At 37.3% G+C, this 19,121-nt stretch overlaps 1 protein-coding gene across 7 annotated transcripts in view; it reads right to left on the reverse strand.

The window, feature by feature from the left end:
- Positions 1 to 413: 413 nt before the first annotated feature.
- ASXL3 (ASXL transcriptional regulator 3) overlaps positions 414 to 19,121 on the reverse strand; it is a 219,394-nt gene continuing 200,686 nt past the window's right edge. For 6 of the 7 annotated variants that reach the window (XM_031946465.1, XM_031946466.1, XM_031946470.1 and 3 more), the window contains 2 exons: positions 13,864 to 15,811; positions 5,119 to 8,826 (listed from right to left, as the gene is read on the reverse strand). In XM_031946465.1, coding sequence (XP_031802325.1) covers positions 5,119 to 8,826; positions 13,864 to 15,811 — 5,656 coding nt within the window. Of the gene's footprint in view, positions 8,827 to 13,863; positions 15,812 to 19,121 lie in introns of all 7 variants that reach the window. The other variant, XM_031946464.1, reaches the window with a different exon arrangement.

Raw genomic sequence — 19,121 nt, forward strand, 5'->3', positions numbered from 1 at the left:
GAAGGGTTCTATCACATGGATTTTAAAAGTGTAAATTATAGACAGAATGTTTTTTTTTTTTAAGAAAAAATTTCTAATTTGAATACAAAGCATTCAGAATAAAGGACAAGATATTTATTAAAAGCTGTTTCCAGACACATAAAAACTGATGAGAACAGTATAGAAGGCCTAATTCAAAAGTGTCTAATTTTGTTTGCATATTTGTAAATCAACCCTAAATAATAGTTGACTATTCCATCTCAATCAACCCTACAATTCAGGGTCAGCCATTTTCAAAAATATCTCAAATGTCCTCCCAACTTTCAATTCAAATTTCCAATGTAATATAGTATACAATGTAGTATCAATAAACTACAAATAGAAATAACAATTTAAAAAAAAACTAGAGACAAGTATATATATTTAACTTTTTTATTTTCTTCAGAATATTTTAATATTGAAGTCCAAATTGTTACTTTTAGGGAAAGGGAAACAGAGAAACATGAAAAAGACAAAACATTTCATTTAACTTATGGTATTGTGAGCAGTCACTTTTGTAGGCAACACTTTTTGTAGAAAAAAAAAAAAACAAAAAACAAACAGCACCATTAAAGAATGCATGATCCCTGAATTTTAAACAAAATACTGTCTAAAAAAAGTGTTAAAATGCTTCTTGCAGGCAGTCACATTTAGTCAGGTATCAAAGCAAGCATAACACAGTATTAAATTGTAGCAGTCCCATTGAAATCAATTGCTCCCCCTTCTGAGGATTTTGCAAACCATTTATGAGTTTTGTTTTTGTTTTTGTTTTTTTTTTCCTGTGGGAATAGTATTTTCTTTGGTAGAGGACTGAAGGAGGGTTTACTTTTTTGTATGCTGAGATAAAATGTCTATGTATGGTGCAGGGGCATTTGCCCCAAGTCTGTACTTATCATGCATGTTATGTTTGGGTTGATTTCACATTTTGCTGTTATACTGTAGGAGTAATACTGCCTTTTAAAAAAAGGCATTAAATGGCTAATGTCAAACAGATGTAAACATTCAGAATACTGACAACGAAAAAAAAACCACACGCGTGCACGCACGCACACACACATACACACACAAAAAACCCTGTACTGAAAATGTGAATCAGATTAGGTTTCTGTGAAGTAAGGAATGGTGAGGGTTGTGGAAGTATGTTTTATAGCAGTACAAGAGAATTATGGCAACCAAGTAAAGCACTTTCTTTGTAACATTCATTTACAGTACAAATACAACAAAGTTATTCTACAGACTAAATTATTGTCACTATCAAATATAGTACAAAGAGAAATTGTATGTGCTATAAAAAAAAGCAGCTCCTTTAAATTAGACTAAAAAATGTTTTCTGTTGGTTTGACAGTGACAACACATGAGGGCTGAAGACAGGATTTCAAATTCAGGAAACATTTTAGCTATATAGGCCCATGGCAGACAGCCAAGTATTATCTTTAGGACTGTCCACATCATTCTCTGAAAACATATGGGTGACAACTGGACACCTTTGCTATTGTCCACTACATATGTTGTGCAGTTTCAATAGGGCAGTTCACACTTGGGAGAAGAGCTAGTCATGGGCCTGAATCTTGTGGACATGGAGCTTCTGAGTTTGGCCAACTTTCAAGTGTTTATACTGGGACTTTATCAAACCTCATAAAAACTGTTAAACCAGAGGCTACAAGAATTTTGAAATTTTGCATGTTTGTAAAAGGAATGAGGCTGCAGCATAGAATACTTTTACCCCTGGTGGTATTGGAAAGCACCATATGCACTAATTTATACTGCTTTTATGTTAAACTGAGCAAGGAACTCTAGGTCCAGAAATCACCTAGATGTTTTATAGCTCACCCCTACAACAAGGTTACCACAGGAAGTCTGTTAAATAAAGAGGTCCAACCTCAGTAGTCTATTGTCTTCAAGTTAACCTACATTTTCCATGGACTACATCTCAACAAGTAAGCAGTATATAAATAGGGTACTCAGTTCACCAAACCTTCTATTTTTCTCACTTTGGGGAAAAAAAGAATCTTCATACTGGAAATTTATTTTGCAGTAGGACACACTTCTTAGTATGCTCCTTGGTACCTTACTGTCATTACACACCTCAGGTATATGCATATCATGAAGGAGGTGAGGGAGGGGAAGTGACTTTTTTTTTCCTTCCCCTGCTCCAAAAGTGCTACTTAGGAATTCTTTTTTAAGAAGAAAAGAAAAGAAAACAAACAAACAAAAGGCAAGTGTGCAAATATTTTTCTTCCTGATGGAGACGTATTAGGGTGTAGTAGTCCACAGGTACGACAGGGCACATACCAAAGCCCGTGTTTTAACATAAATCAAGAAGGAAATAGGTCAACTACCCCATCTGTACTCAAAGGTGGCAGCTGGTACAAATCAGCAGAGAAACCCTACTGGTCTAATTTGCATAAGTTGGCTTTTTTATATGCACTCAATAGATACCTGCAGAATATCTGACCCCTCATGTTGCTTATTACTCTTTTAATCTCACTATTTTTTAGTGTGTGAACATAGCTGCTCAGTGACACCAAACTGCATAAGCACTAAGCTAGGAAACTAAATTGGAGCAAAACCAGAATGGGCAAGAACAGGTGAAAATAAGTAAAAAGAAAAAATAGCTTTGAACTTGATTGCGCTCCAATTTAGACTACCGAATGACTAAATACACAACCATCGATAAATTCTTAAAACCTAGTCAATGAAAAATTAAAGATATAGAAGGACACTTTTCTTTATCCCCCAAAAGCCGCTTGCAAGCAATATACAAAGATGACTGGGATGATAAGAATGAATTTAGTATCACATCAGTTGCATTCACATCTCACATACAAAGTGCAAATGTTCTGTTGATTGGAAATTCTCTCCACATTGCCTATTAGGCACTGCTACAATATTTTTTTTCAATCTGCTGGTATAAACAGAGCCTCATACCCACATAGTAGCTAAAGAGTTTGGAATCAGGAACTATGAAATGCGCACTCCTGTTTCCTAGGGAGTGTTCACACTAAACTATAACTAGTACGTTGTTGTCATTCTGCTCAACTGGGGAATGAAATTCTTTGCTCTGACCCTTGTAAAAGTTAAATACAATATGATGTGATACAAAACAAAAGATACCACTAAACTGAAGCTTGGCACACAAGAGGAGCTCAAGGATCTTCTGAAGTCTATCCTGATTCCTTTGGAATGGATTAAGTGCACTCCTAACTTCTTCAAAGGTCAGGTTTATGGGAAAGTTAGTAGCAAAAGTATCAAAAAGGTGAATTGCTTCACAAAAGGAGGCATTTGTAGAGAGGAAAGCATCTTTCGAGGTTAACAATTTTCATCAATCAAACCTGACTTGCATCACATTAACAAAAGGAATTTGGCAATATCATAATAATAAATAGGAGGGAAAAACATTTAGAATCTTAAATTGCTTGTTTTAGTCCACTTTTAAGACAAACTCTAAGGGAAGCATTTACATTATTAAGATAACCCCACATGTAAACACCCAGGTGGTACTACCTAGATATAAATTACCATTTCTCCTATGTTTTTGTGTTTATTTTAGTGGCCACAGCCACATTAATGGATGAGTTCACTGCACTCCAAATTTTTGCTAATTTGGAGTAAAAAGGGTACATTTGTTCTTCCTATAATCTGCATGTGTATTTGTGCATTTGTGACTAAAGCCCCCAAATTACAACTGTTTTCAGATGTGGTGATAGTGAAAGCTTTTGAAAAGTAGCTACAGAGTCCTCAACATGCATACTGTATGTTAAATACTGATGGTCATTTTTCAAAGATACAGTATCCCTTTTTCAGAAAAACACTCCCACTTCCCCAACACTAACAATGTTTGGAATTAAATTAAGAAAAAAAAATTTAAGCATGCATTATCTAGAAGTAATTTTTAAAATAAAGATTACAAATTCAGTCAAATATATTTATACAGAGAGTAAAACATGAAATATTTTAAAAGTTTTATACTAAATTAAGCCCTATATTCTGACATTCACTTTCATCATCAATGTCACCTTAAAAGGTAATATCTGACTTTAAGTGGAGAAGCCAGAATCCAGAAGTGTCATTGATGAAGGGCCCTCATCACCTTTCCCTTCAAATTTTAATGGCTATTAATTATACTGAATAAAGTGGAAAGATTTCACCAAATTTATCCATTTATTTACCAAGATGTGAAATATTTTAATTGGAGAGATTACTTTTTGTCTTGCTTTAAGTGTCATGCATGAAGCTATGACAAATAGCATATAGTACTGAGGCCGAATTAGTTATCCTGGATTTAAAATAAATTTGGAGTAGCCAAAGTCACATTATTGGCTCTATAAGACCCACTTGGGATTGAGGATGGATAATTTCTTCCCCAGATGGATAAACTTCTGTGCATCTTTTAAGAGGCCATCCTATTCTATTCTATTAATAATGTTTGGAAGGGCTAAATGGGGAAATCAATAAGAGAAATTATTTTCATTAAACTCTTACCTCTTTTAATATTTCTCGTGAGGCTCAGCAAGCAAATAACTCCCTATCACACCTTTAGGTCTGATCCTTCCCCCAGTTAATATGACTGGGCATAATACATTGTACAGGTAGGTTCAGGTTAAGGAATTAGTAGGACAACTAAATCTTGCAATTGTTAATTTTAAATAACTATGTGTCTCCCCGACTTCATTTTCAGTTGAAAGGAATCAAATTATCATGTCCTACTTATTTATCTCAGGGCACTGCACATCAACTACCTAGGTAAACAAACACTATACAGTGTGTGTCCATATTGGCAGATTATCTCCCAAACTGTGAATGACACTTCTTAAAACCCTCACTTATAATGGTAACCAAGCTTATTGAAAACAAAACAAAACAAATAGAAAAGCCACACACAACATGCCACTGAGACATTTCTGATGTGATGCATCCTTTTTAAGAGAGATAATAAGGCAAAGGGGGTGGGGGAAGGGAGGAAAGGAATCTAAGTGTGAGGAATATAACCTCCCCTAAAGTAAAATAAATTAGAATGACAGAAAGCATTTTATATAAATTCTTTTTCTGTTGTTTGGCTCCTCCACAGGGAAATGGGATACTGCACCTTGGACTTGGCTCCTATCGGACAACCAGGCAAGCTACGCAGAGTTTGGAAGGGCCTATGCAGTCATCGTGGCAGAAGGCTCCACAGCCCTTGCACACAATCATGGCTTTCAGCCTGCACGAACATTTCAATTCTAGCTCATCTGCATTACTGTTGTCAGCAAAGTTTTGAACTGGAATCTGAGCATTCTGGGTAGAGAGACCTGTAGCAGTGCTGGAAACATTTCCCAAAATTCCAATGGACTTTTCAATTGCAGAAGCTGCCCTTTTGAAGCTTGTGCTACCAAAGTGTATAGCTGGGTAATTTCCACAGAGCTGCTGTGGTGGCTGTGGTTGCTGTGGCTGCACCTGCATTTTCTGAGCAGCTAATTGGGTAAAAGGCTTTTGTGGCTCAGAAAGTATATAGGAAGAGAAATCTGCATTTTTTAGTCCAAAGGCTTTTAACTGTTCTTTTACTTCATTCTGGTCATAAGACACTTGCTTCATACTCAGTTCACAGCTGCTCAGACCTTCCTCAAAAGAAAGAGGTTCAGATTTTATATTGCTACATAGGCTGGCTGGTTGTGGCCAACTAAGTCTTTTAGTGGTTTCCATAGTAACTGGTGGTTGTTTTTGATCAGGTGGGACTTCTGCATTTGGAACAGAAGGTGGTATGGGAGGTGGAGGTGGGGGAGGGGGTGGAGGCAAGGGTGGTGGTGGTGGTGGGGGATGCACCAAGGCTTTATTCTGGAGGGCATGTGCAGTGCTGCCTATGTCATCACCTTCCTTAATGGGAATACTGGGTGATAACACACTGGCCAACCTTAACTGGTGAGTGGTCGTTGGGATTCCAACCTCTCCCAAACCTTTTTGTTCCAGGTGTCTGTTGAAAGCAAATGAATGGCAGCCAGCTGGGGCCTTGGAAGAGGCCTGCAATAGAGCAGCTGACGGAATGGGGCCCCGTGTAGTCACAGGCATTTGGTAAAACTGTGGTCGGTGTGAGGTACCGGCGTCTGTATGAAAGCTGCCATTCTTGTCAACATGGAATAAGTTCTGCTGGAAACTACAAGAGGGAAGCAGCCTCTTCTGCTGCTTCATCTCAGGACTGTGAGTGATTCTACCTTGGGTGGTGTGTTTGCTCATCCACTCTTGCTTAAAAGGCTGGCTGTGCCCCAGTGGATTCATGTTGGAGCTGACACATGGTGCCACTTTAACATCTGTGTCCATCAGCAGCTTCCCGGGCTCACATTTCACTTGAGCATGTTCCCCCACAGTCCTAGCTACTCTCTTTTTTGGGTGGTTTTCTCGCTTTCTAATTTGCAGTGGCACTAGAGTTCCTGCCAAGTAGCCCTTACCATCTGGATTTGGAGAGCTAGCAGGAGTCTCAACAATATTCCTTTCAGATGCTGTTTTGCCCACAGGAGTCTGCAGAGGCAAGGGAAGGCGATGAATTTCCAGCTTGGCTCCTAATCGGGGCTGCGGCAAGGCTTTTTCTAAAGGCAGGTTGCCTTGTAATAACTGTGTCACCAGGGGATTGTTGGCCTCTACAGATGACAGGCGACAGCTTGAGCTTCCTCCACCTGGGACTCTCTTCATCGATTCTGTGGCCAATGACAGAGTCTCTTCCACAGAACTGGAGGCAGACGCCTTAGTGTTTGGGGTCTGCTGTATATTTGGGGTAGCTACCTCAGCCTGAGGAGGCATTTCTGGTATTGGGAAATCTTCCGTGTCCATTCTAAAGCACTTGTCGATTTCAGGGGCTTCTGATTTCACTGGAAGAGCAATTTTTGCCATAAGATTCCTAGAGTGTAACTCTGAGACATGAGTGTAGTTGGAATGTTCTGTTTTGATCGTCTTGGGGCAATTCTGCTCCAGGTACTCCTTATGTTTATTTATAGCTGTAGAATGGCTGGCTGCAGGAGGTTCTGTACTCATGACATCTTCACTGTTCCAGCAAATGAGATTACCCGTATTGTACTGATTGCTACAAGTAGTGTCTGCTTCACTTTTGAAAGAAGTGGGGCCTTGTAATTGCTCAGGAAATCCATGACTAGGTGTAGTGACCTCGCCTACTTTATCAGGAGAACCAAGAGGCAATTCTCGGAGATGGGCACAAGTGGAACTCAATGGTTTGCCATCTTGCTTTGCTGTAGGAGTAGCAAGGAAGCCCAAACCATGTTCAATGTTTTCACCTGTCATGGGTTCAGACCTGTTGATAACAGATACTTGAGGACATGCCACATTTTGTAAGGCTGCTTCTGTCCTCGATGGCCTGCTCTGCACATCTAGGCCAGTTTCTGCACTTTCAATAGAAACAGTAAGTGCCAAGCTGGAGCTCAGTGTGGCACTGTGATCAACAATGACTTTACAGGGAATCGATCTGTTCACTGCTGGTGGTGTATAGCCTCCAGGTGGGTGCTGAGGTTTGCCAGAGTGCTCTGGCCTACTTCGGACAGCTGTACTTTTTTCCAAGCTTTCAGGACCCACCTTGGTAGGGCTGTCGTAGGAGCTTATTGTTAACATGTTTCCAGTAAACATAGCAATAGGTGGGCATTTAGCTGAGGAGTCTGTGGCTGCAACCCGATCACTGCAGCTCAGAGCTGCTCTCACAGTGGTGCTTATAGACATGCTGGTCTGCTCATCACATCCAGGCATGGCTATCTTATCAGAAGGAAATCTGCCACTGGTTCCCACGGGGGGAACCAGGACAGAGCTGGGAGGAACATGATTTGGCAAATTATTTCCTATGGAGGGAGATGGCACAGTAGGATACTGACTGGAGACTAAGTTATTATTAGCATTGTTGCTTGTTACTGGCAACCTTTTATCATCAACAGAGTTTGGTAAGACTGAACTCTCTGTGGAAGGCGTAACAGGAGCATTATCAATACATTTTGGTACAATGGTTACACATGTAGTATCAGCTCCCTGGATGGTTTTTAGCATATTTAAGTTACAAGCAGAGCCTGTAGAATTTGTATTGTCAACAGACATTAAAAGAGAGGATTTATCAACAGAACTTGCAAAGGGAAGCTCTTTAATTGTTCCTGACATGGCAGTGTTGCAAACAGACACAGGGACAGAATTTTTATTAAAAAGTATGGGCATACCACTATTTTCAGAAGAGGTAGATGAAATAACTTTCTCAGACAAATGTGACATAGGTATATTTTCATCAGAACTGTGAAGAGATATGTCAGTAGCAGTTTCTGGTAGCTTAGCAGGATTAAGTGACTGCTGCAATAAAGTGGTAGTTTCCCGGAGGGGAGCAGACTTGTTGCTAGGGGACCTGCAGTTTGGATTAACTATAATGACACCAGTTGAACCTTCCATCTTTGCATCAGGAGTAGCTGAAACTTCCAGAGTAGGAGGCCCATCCTTTGAGCTAAGCTGTGGCAACCTGGCTTCTTTATTAGTCTGGAGTAAGTGTGCTCTTGCTTGATGCTTTGCAAAGAGCTTGGCTTTTGTTTGTTCTTTGATGTGTGCCAGGGTCCGGGTCTTCCCACCTTCACCTGGACTCCCCATAGCTCCTGAGACTATGCTTGCAGCAGCAGCGACTGCAGCTGCAGCAGCAGCCTCTCTCTGAGCCCGAGCTTGTTGGGCTCTTGCCTTGATATCTGCGAGGGTCCTTGCACCTGTGTTCCTCCCACCACTAATTGAGGTGCTAGGTGATGATCTAGACTCTGGCTTGGAGACTGGCTGGCTCTTGATAATAAAAGGAGGCCCAATTTTTGATAGCTGAATCTGAAGGAAAAAGAAAAGGGAACAGGGAACAGAAATATTATTTTTCCACCACAATAAATATACTTATTTGGCTATTACATAGTAAAGAACATGCTGCACTCTCATCATATTTTTCTTTTTAGGAAGAATAAAATAAAATTAAATCCTTATGATGGTCAAGGCTTTAGGGCATAAAGACAGGCTGATTCAGCTCAGCACAAATATGAAAATGATACAGTCATCTATGAAAATGATACAGTCATCTGCCACCATTCATCAAGCATTCTTTATCTGCTTTTAATCTTCTTAAAAACAAAGAACTGAACTCACTTTTAAAAAAAAGAAGCAAGTCTTAACTGTACAATGGAGAAAGAATGGTGCCTTACCTCACAAGGCTTCTGTGAGGATTAAAAAAGGAAAGTTCATGCCGGTATTATCATGATATTTCAGAGTATAAGAACAAGACAGAGTGTCATTTTTGGAGTTAAAACCTAAGTGCAAAACTAGCCAAGGGCGAATCACGAACCATGAAGTGGTTCCTACTTCACAGGGTGGTCATGAGGCTCACTTGAGAAAACAGAGGAAAAGGGGACTATATGTCTCTTAGTGTTATTATTAACATTAATATCAATAATCATACATCTCTTTAATCATAGTGGGTAGAGGGCTAACTTATGCAGTCAGGAAGGCCTGGGTTCAAATCCTTCCTCAGACATGTAACTTGCTGTTTAATGTTAGATCTAATGTAGGTTAAATCTACTCAATGCCCCAGAGAATTACCTAAGACTATAAAATAGAACATTTGCTGATTTTTATCAATAGTCAGATTTCTTCACTGAGCATTCCCTATACTACTGAAAACCACAGAATCTGAAAGAAAAAAAAAAGGTACAAACTGAAATTATAGGTATCTTGCTTTATATCTAATAAACAATTTGTCATCTAACTTTTTCTGAGCAAGGCACTTTCTAGCTGAGAAAAAAAAGTCCATACACTGTTTTTCATCTTCTTTGTATTATTCTAAAACTTAAACCATCTTAATTTCGTTCTTTGACCAACATTTGACATGAGTTAAATCTAATATATACATGTAATATTTTCCCAAAGAAACTCATCATATTCTAGTTGACAACAATAACTACAAAAATACTGGTAATTTTCTTTTAGATAATATTTAAAATGAAATTTCCTATTGTAATTATTTGTTATCATATTCTGGCCTACCAACTTTTAATACAGTGGTTTTGATATTCAAAAGGGTAAACAAAAGAATTACAGTTTTAGAGCTGGAAGGAATCTTAGAGACCATTAAGTTCAAATACCAAATTATACAGATGAGAAAACTGAGATTCACTGATGGAAGAGTTGAAATTGTTAACACTGGTCCTCTGACTCCAAGTCCAGTGTGCTCTTTCCTTTATACCAATAACTGAGCCTTATGAATTTATGGAACAGCAGTTGGGAGAATGCCTAATATTTCCCCAACATAATGGGAGCATGGCTATCAAATGTCATTAAGGGCAAGCAGGAAAGCTGTTATTTAGAAAAAACACATCCTTTACTATTTTTTTTTCCTTGTTACAGTTAATATGTAAACACACACACATTACATATCAAGCCACTTCACTCCCCTTATTCAAAATGTACCCAATTTATACCCAGCACTTCTGTGACTAGATATATCAGGATAATACATCACAGAACCTTTAAAATTCTTCCGCCTTTAGTTTATTTAACTAGGAAAAAATAGAAAATAAAACTCAATACACATAAAAAATGGATATCAAACCTTCAATAATTGCTCCTGTATCCTCTCCTAATTGCATGATTATTCTCAAAACATCTATTTAAGTAGAGCTTTCAGGCCTGCCATTTCTGCTCCAGACTTACTCTACCATGTCCTAGCACTAGGTGCCTTTGTCTCTCCCCACCCCCCCTTTCCCAGCTGCCTTTTATGTTGTCTTTCCTATTAGAAGGTAAGCTTTTTATGGGGGGGAAAAAACTGCCTGTTTTCTGTTTATATTTAGCATTCTTAGTGCTCAGCCCAGGATCAGAACATAGTGCTTAAAGACTGGTGTAAAAAAAAACAAAACAAAACAAAACAAAAACAAAAAAAAAAAAAAAAAGGCGGGGGGCTGGGGGGAGGGAAGGAAGGAAAGGAAGCTCAACATGTGTTATTTTTGTGGCAGCTAGACAGCACAGTGGACAGAGCACAGGCCCTGAAGTCAGGAGAAAACTAAGTTCAAATCTGGTCTCAGACACTTAATACTTCCTAAGGCTGTGACCCTGGGCAAGTCACTTAATCCCAATTGCCTCAGAAAAAGAAACAAAACCATGTTCTTTTACCTGTATTTCTTAAATATGTGGATCTATTGCAACACTTTAGAGTATGTAGTTACAAAGGAAGGGAAAAAAAACAAAAATGAAACAATATGATTTTTGTTGTTTTTTTATGTTAAATATGTTTATGTAAATAAACATTATAGTAAGGCTTACATGTATCTTTGACATTTTTATGTTCAGTTTCAGAAATCAAAAGTGTAAGGTTTTACATATTTTTCATGTCACTAGAATAGTATATAACTGATGAGAGTTGTTTTACTAAACAGCAGGACCAACTAGTTGAGACCTAAAAAGTCAACCAGAAATTCATTTCACGTGTCTTTTATCATGTTATCATGATAAACAGTGTTCATCCCATGCTTTATATATTTGGTCAGATTCCATCACACTGCAAAGACTATTACAGAATTAATATTTTTTGCAGTAAAGAAACAACTAAAGTGTCCAAAAATCAAAACACGCAAACAAGTTCTATTCCTGACCTGATCAATCCTGAACTGACCTTGGGGAAAGCATCTGTTCGCTCACTCATTCATTGAAAATTTGTTTAGTAAATTCCACAGATGACTTTAGGATGAAAAGCATTGAATAAAAGCAAAATATAGCATATAGAATTTTGATTTAATTAAAAACTTAATTTTTTATTAAATTAAAAAATTAAAAAGTTTCACATTTTATATTAATGTTATGTTTATAGAAACACAGAAATGAAAACGCTCTTAAGAAGTCACCAAATCCAAACTTTATTCAACTTAAGAATCCTCTTGATAACATCTCTGCCAAATGCTACATTACTCTGGCAGAATTACTAAATGTAGTAAAATTTAATATTGATAGAGTAAATAATCATCCAAAGTCTCTGGTTTATGCACTTCCAAAGATGGGAGTTCACTAATCAACTAGGCAGCTTAGCTTTAACTTGATATTCAACTTAGAATCTACTTTCTGGGCCTGCCTATCCATTTATCCTAATATCTTAGGAAACACTGGATGAACTAGTTCTCCTTCAACATCTATTTCATATAAATGATGTCTATTATCAATTCCTTCTCTCAATGATTTCTAAAGACATGATTTTAAATCCCCTCATTATCCAGATAGACTTCTAAATGCACAGGCCATTCAGGTAATGTCTCTCTTGATTTGCTTATGGCAAGAATCGTTTTAATTAAAACTTTAAATGCTGAAACTTATCTAAAAATATGCCATAAACTTGATTTATGTCAGAAAAAGAAACATATCTATAATAACTCATTAATTAGAGGTTGTTCAAAGTTCTTTGCAACATAATCCATGTATTAAAAGCTGAGTTAATATTAGCACTACTACTACTAGCATCTATACAATGCTTATATATGGTTTGCAAAGGTCCTCACAAATTTTATTTTATTTTTTTCCCTCAGAATTAGGTGCTATTATTTCCCTCATTTTGCAGATGAAAAAAAATGCCCAGGGTCACACAACTATTAAGTGACTGGGTGGCCAGATTTGAATTTAGGACTTCTGGATTCAAGATAATCTGTTTTATCTAACTAACAGAAGAAAAAAGCAGGACCCTCAAGATTTTGGCCCAAATCATAGAACTAGGCAATTGTGAATCTGCAATAATAAAACTTGAGTCTCATGCCTCTGTGAATGAAATCTTAATCATCAACATTCAATGAATGGAAGAAATCATTAAACAAAGAATTCTGGGCAATATGGAATCACCCACTTACCAAGTTTTTAGAGAAAAAGAACAAAAAAATAAAAGGAAAATAATTTTTGTTTGTGAAATGCAGTCAATGGCCACTATCTACTTAGTGTGATGGTTAATTAATAATTAAGGAAACAATGTGAGCTATATGATTTATTAACCTGTGATCACAGGCATTTGCTAAAACTGTGGTTGATGTGAGGTACTGGCGTCTGTGTGAAATAAACTTGGTCAATAAACTTTCCAGTCAGTTCAAACTTGAATACAAAGTGGGATAGATTTTTATATATTAAAAGCAATCAAATAAAATAAATTAATTATAAGAAAATAATAATCCAGGATACATGCCAGAATATAAAATTAAGTAATCTCATTGATAATTGGAAGAAACATTGGGGGCTTTCCATGTTGGTAGGGGGATAAACAGGTTTTGGTATCTTTCTTTCTCCCAAAATTAAGAGATGCTGACTAATTGAATCCACCTGCACTTATGAAACAAAAGATAATTTATACCATCTAGTTTCCAATGGATGATTTGCAGAAAAACAACAAGATGGAGGAAAATATAAGTGGCAGAACAAATGAGTCAGTTTTCAAAAGATAGATTCTAATTGATTTACTTGAGTCTAACACCACACTAACTCCATTTTAAAGCTGGCCTTCATTTCATCTCCTTATTACCCAGTGTACACATTTGGACACACAAAGGCAGTGTGTGTGTGTATGCACACACATGTGATTGCATCTCTTTCTTTCTCCCTCCTCAGCCCCCATGGGTCTTTCCCTCTCTCTATCTGGCCCCACCATGGTCCATATTACTTCCCGTTTCACTTCCCTACTGAAAACAGTCTGAGACCTGATTATGTGATCATGTCAAGGCATTACTAAATTGCTCCTGATTTTATAAAGTGAATAAACTCACTTCAGATTTGGAGAGAGTTGCCTGAATGAATAAAGAGACTGGAATAATGCCCTACTTTTGGTCTCTTTAAATGACTCTGAATGCTTCAATACTGTACCTTGAGAGGTGGTACCCTGGGTTCCTCCCGTGGAGGCTGCTCTTTTTCAATTGGGCTGGTGGCTGAAGCACTACGGCCTGTCTGATCATCTTCTATTCTTGCTCTTTTCTCCTTACAGATTCCAAAACTGTGCTGTTCTACAGTTTTCCTCTTTGAGATCTCTGGTTCCCTATTTTCATTTCTTATTCCTTCAGGTGACTTGGCAACATCTGAGGATTTAGAAGAATGTGAACTCTCCAATCGAGTCTGTGTACTCCCCTGCTTGTGTGTCTTATTCCGAGATCCTTCAGAAAATGAAGCTTTCTCTAATGAGGTATGTTGTTTGTCATGTGACTTAGCTGGAGGAAGCTCGTTGCTCTTAGCCACAGTGCTTTCAGATGAAACAGACCCCTCAGATGTTGAGCCTGTACCTTTCTTTTCAGTTCTTTGCTGGGCAATTTGACTTTTAACTTTTGTCACTTCTGGAGGAGAGAGCTCTGGAACAGACGCAACACCAGACTGCTCTGTTTCTGCAGGAGAATGACAAGGCTGCTGGTTCAGGATTTTACTGTGGGCATCCTCAGCTGTTGAAGTTTCAGGGGTGACAGGTGGTAGATCCAACTGGATAGTCTCAGGTGTACGCAGATGCATCGTTTGATGAGTCATAAGGCTCTCCCCTGGAGGTTGAGAAAGGGTAGAATTTTCATCTTTGAGAGGAGAGAGTGGCTCTTCAGATACAGAAGGTGACTTTCTTGGTTGATGGATGAGCCTTTCACTCATGGAAGAACTAGAAATTGGAGATGTTTCTAAGGGGACAGGTAAACTGGTAACAAGGGATGTCTCCGATGTCAGAAGTACTGAAGAAACAGAAGAGGTTTCCGATGTCAAAGGCAAATCAGACATTGGTGATGTTTCTGATGTTAAAGGCAAGTTAGACACTGGAGAAGCTTCTGATGTCAGAGGTAAATTGGACATGAGGGATGTTTCTGATGTTCCAGGAGAAGTAGACATTGGAGATATTTCTGACATCAAAGATGCATGAAGGTTTTCATCAGCAGGCTTTCTATTACTATCTGTATCAGTGTTTTCAGTGCTGGACACCTCAGAACAAAAGGTTATTTCAAGAGATGCAGGTGTACAGGGCTCTTCTGAAGTGGACTGTGTTTCCCCACCTGGGGATGTCACACTAGCAGATGCTCCCTCTGGGCTCTCTGAAGAGAAAGATGTTTCAGAGACACAAGCATTTTCAGAAAGCTGTTCATCAGGATCACTCTGTAGCTCCATATCCACAGCAATGCTTTCAGCTGGAAACAGTTCTTCTGTACCATGAGGAATACTCTGTGTTTCTGAGATATTGGACTCTTTTATAGATTCTGGCTCCTTATCTGCTGTATCACTGATAGAATTCAGAGAGGAAGCAGAAGGGGTTGGGGATTCACAGTCGGCTATCTGATCAATAACAACAGTCATTTCTTCCTGAGGGGATTCCAATTTCTCTTCCACCTTAATTTCAACATGAGGCAGTGTATCTAAGACATCATTCATCATGACACAGCCTTCTACATTTTCCTCAACAGGCACTATCTCTGCCTCTTCATTTGGATTTGGGGGGCTACCAGATTCCTCAGAAAATTCTGGTTCTGTCTTAAGATTTTCATCCTGGCATTCACAGAAAGTAGTTTCTACCTCTTCTGCAACTTCTTCTTGAATTACAGATTCTTCAGGGATCAAGATGTCTTCTGATTCTGATTCTGTCATGATATTTTTAATTGGGACCTGTTCCATGGAAGCACAGAAATCAGTTTCTGGAGAAGGTGGAATTTTTGTGCTTTTTGGCAACTGTTCTTCAAAGGATGATGGTGTAGATGGACCAGGCAAACATGACGACCCACACAAAGGAGTATTTTCATCACCATCACTATTTTCAACTGAAGTGAGCTTCATTGATTCTTCTCTTGACATACCCAGCCTGAGTAGAAATTACAGACATTAAGTTAATATTCAATTACAGAGAATTAATATTATCATTTGACTTTTTTTTTTAAACAGATTCCATATTTCACAAATTTGAATCTTCATATGTTACGTAAATATTTAAATTTTGGGGGGCTAGCTTATAGTAAATTCAGTTTTTCTATTTGTTTTAAAATTATGACAAAAATTAAAGCACATTTCTGATTTTAAAATATAGATACCCAAAGATTGTAAGCTTTTTGAATGCATGGATTCTAACTTATCCATCACTATATCGCTTCATGGATTTTAACAGAGTAGATACACCTCAAATTAGTCAATCACTCACTTCTCTCTCCCTTCTCACTTTTCTCTCTATCCTGACCTATGAATTCACTTGTAGAAGGAACTTCTGATGAAGTTCTCTCTATCAATTCATATCCAGATCTGATAGGTAACGTTGTCTTCAGGAGTTGCCTGGGACACTGAGGACTATAAGTGTCTAGCCCAGGCTCACACAGCTAGGATATGACAGAGGCAAGTTTTGAATCCAAGATCCAGGAAGTGAACACAACACCTCTAGTAAACATTTGTTAATATAAATTAAAACTAGCTATGTCCTTTTTTATAAATCATTTATTAGATCAGATTTTTGTATTCTTTCACGATGAAAGCCAAGGTAGATATCATTATACTTGGGTGGCAAAATGCTGGTGAGTAATTTTGGTACTTTATACTACTGGACTAATATTTCTATAATCACCTCAGTGGGCCAGAAAAAATAAATACATGTGAGAAAGGGTGTAACAGTAACAGAAATATCACAAGTCATCAAAAAGAAAGAGGAAGGCAACAGAAATATAATCTATTACTTTGGTTATATTCTAAGACATAAAGTGAATCTGAAAATGGAGAATTCTGTACTATCCCAATAAAAGGTAAGATTCAAAATCTGATCCTTTATTATAATTTAAAAGAAAAAAGATTGAGCTGAGAAAGTGTGAAGACAAACTGACTAAACAAGTTCCTTAGTGTTTATTTGTTTGTTTGTTTTTAAAATGTAACTTACTAAGTTCTGACTTCATTTTGTTATGTTTATAATGACAAAAGTCTGGTATAAAAAACAGCAGCCTTGCTTAGAACAGGGACTACCTTTTAAATATCTTCATGACTGAAAATAATTCTGTCAAGGATTACAAATTATGCCAAATCACCAAGTCACTTTTTACATGAATATATGGCATAATTCTAATGGTACTAGATGCCAGGGAAATATTTTTTTGCTAACTAAAATTAAATTATTGTGTCAATGAATAAGGAGAGGCAAAGAAATAGATCAGAGGACACCCTAAAGAAAGGGCACTGGGAGGATTCAATCTACTTATAATAACATCCAAGAATGAAAAGAAAAAAACTGGATGAGTATGCACTTCCATCTTTTACCTAAAAAGTATTCAGGAAATCAAATAGACTGGATCTCTGATCATTTATCTATCCACTTAAATTATTAAGGCTGGAACTTTGATTACAAAGGCAAAGTCTAATAGAAGATTTTTTTTTTTAATTAAAGCTTTGTATTTTTCAAAACATATACAAGGACAATTCTTTAACATTAGCCCTTGCAAAACCTTGTGTTCCAATTTTCCCTCCTTTCCCCCATACCCTGCCCTACATGGCAAGTAGTCCTGTTGTTGCCTGGGTAAACTGGAACACTAATACACTAGTGGTGGAGTTGTGAAAGAATCCATGATGATCTGGTTCTACTCATTTCACTTAGCATCAATTCATGTAAGTCTCTCCAGGCCCCTCTGAAATCATCCTATTGGTCGTTTCTTATAGAACAATAATATTCCATAACATCTATATACCATAATTTATTCAGCCATTCTCCAATTGATGAGCATCCATTCAATTTCCTGTTTCTTGCCATTACAAAAAGGTCTGCCACAAACATTTTGGCACATGTCGGTCCCTTTCCCTTATTTAATATCTCTTTGAGATATAAGCCCAGTAGAAACATTGCTAGGTCAAAAGGTATGGACAGTTTGATAATGTTTAGAGCATAGTTCCAAACTGCTTCAGAATGGTTGGATCTGTTCACAGTTCTACCAATAATGTATCATTGTCCCCTCCCCTCCAACATTTGTCATTATCTATTCCTGTCATCTTAGCCAATCTGAGACATGTGTAGTGGTATCTCAAGAGGCGTCTTAATTTTCATTTCTCTGATTAATAGTGATTTAGAGCACCTTTTCATATGACTATATGTTTGGTTTACCAAAACTATCACTCTTTGCAGATGACTGGTGGTATTATTTAGAGAATTCTAGAAAAACAATTATTTGAAACAATTCATAGCTTTAGCAAAGTTACAGGAAATAAAATAAACCCACATAAATCAAAGGCATTTCTATATGTTACCAATAAAGCCCAATAATAAAAAATTGAAATCCCATTTAAAATAACTTGACAATATAAAGTATTTGGAAGTCTATCTGTCAAGACAAAGCCAAGAACTATATGAACACAATTACAAAACACCTTTTACACAAATAAAGTTAGGTCTAGCCAACTGGAAGAACATCAATTGCTCATGGGTAGGTCTAGCTGATATAATGACAATTCTACCTAAATTAATCTACTTATTCTGTACAACATCAAGCTGCCAAAAATACAGAGCTAGAAAAAAATAGTAATATAATTTAACTAGAAGAATACAAGGTCAAGAATATCAAAGAAACAATGAAGAAAAATGCAAAGGAAGGTGGCCTAGCTGTACCAGACCTGTAACTATATTATAAAGCAGTGGTCATTAAAATCATTTAGTTTTGGCTAAAAAACAGAATAGTGGATCAATGAAGAATAGGTTAGATACACAAGACACAATAATCAATGACTATTGTAAGTGAACTATTTGGTAAAATGAAATCCAGCTTTTGAGATAAGAATTCAATATTTGACAAAAATTGCTCAGAAAACTGGAATGGCAGAAACTAGGCATCATAATCTAATATCCTATACTAAGATAAGGTAAAAATGAATTCATGATTCAGACACAAAAGGTGATTCTATAAGCAAATTAGAAGAATAAGGGGGTAGCCTACTCCTACCTCTCACATTTGTGGAGAAAGGAGGGATTTATGGCCAAAGAAGAACTAGAGAACATCATAAAATGCAAAATGGATAATTTTGATTACATTAAATTTAAAAAGTTTTCCACAAATAAAACCAATGCAGCAAGTTTAGAAGGAAAGCAGAAAGCTAAGGAAAAAAATTTACAGCCAGTGTTTTTGCTAAAGACTTCATTTCTAAAACATATATAGAAC

Source organism: Sarcophilus harrisii, chromosome 1 (assembly GCF_902635505.1).
Source record: "Sarcophilus harrisii chromosome 1, mSarHar1.11, whole genome shotgun sequence".
In the NCBI taxonomy this organism is placed as follows: domain Eukaryota; kingdom Metazoa; phylum Chordata; class Mammalia; order Dasyuromorphia; family Dasyuridae; genus Sarcophilus; species Sarcophilus harrisii.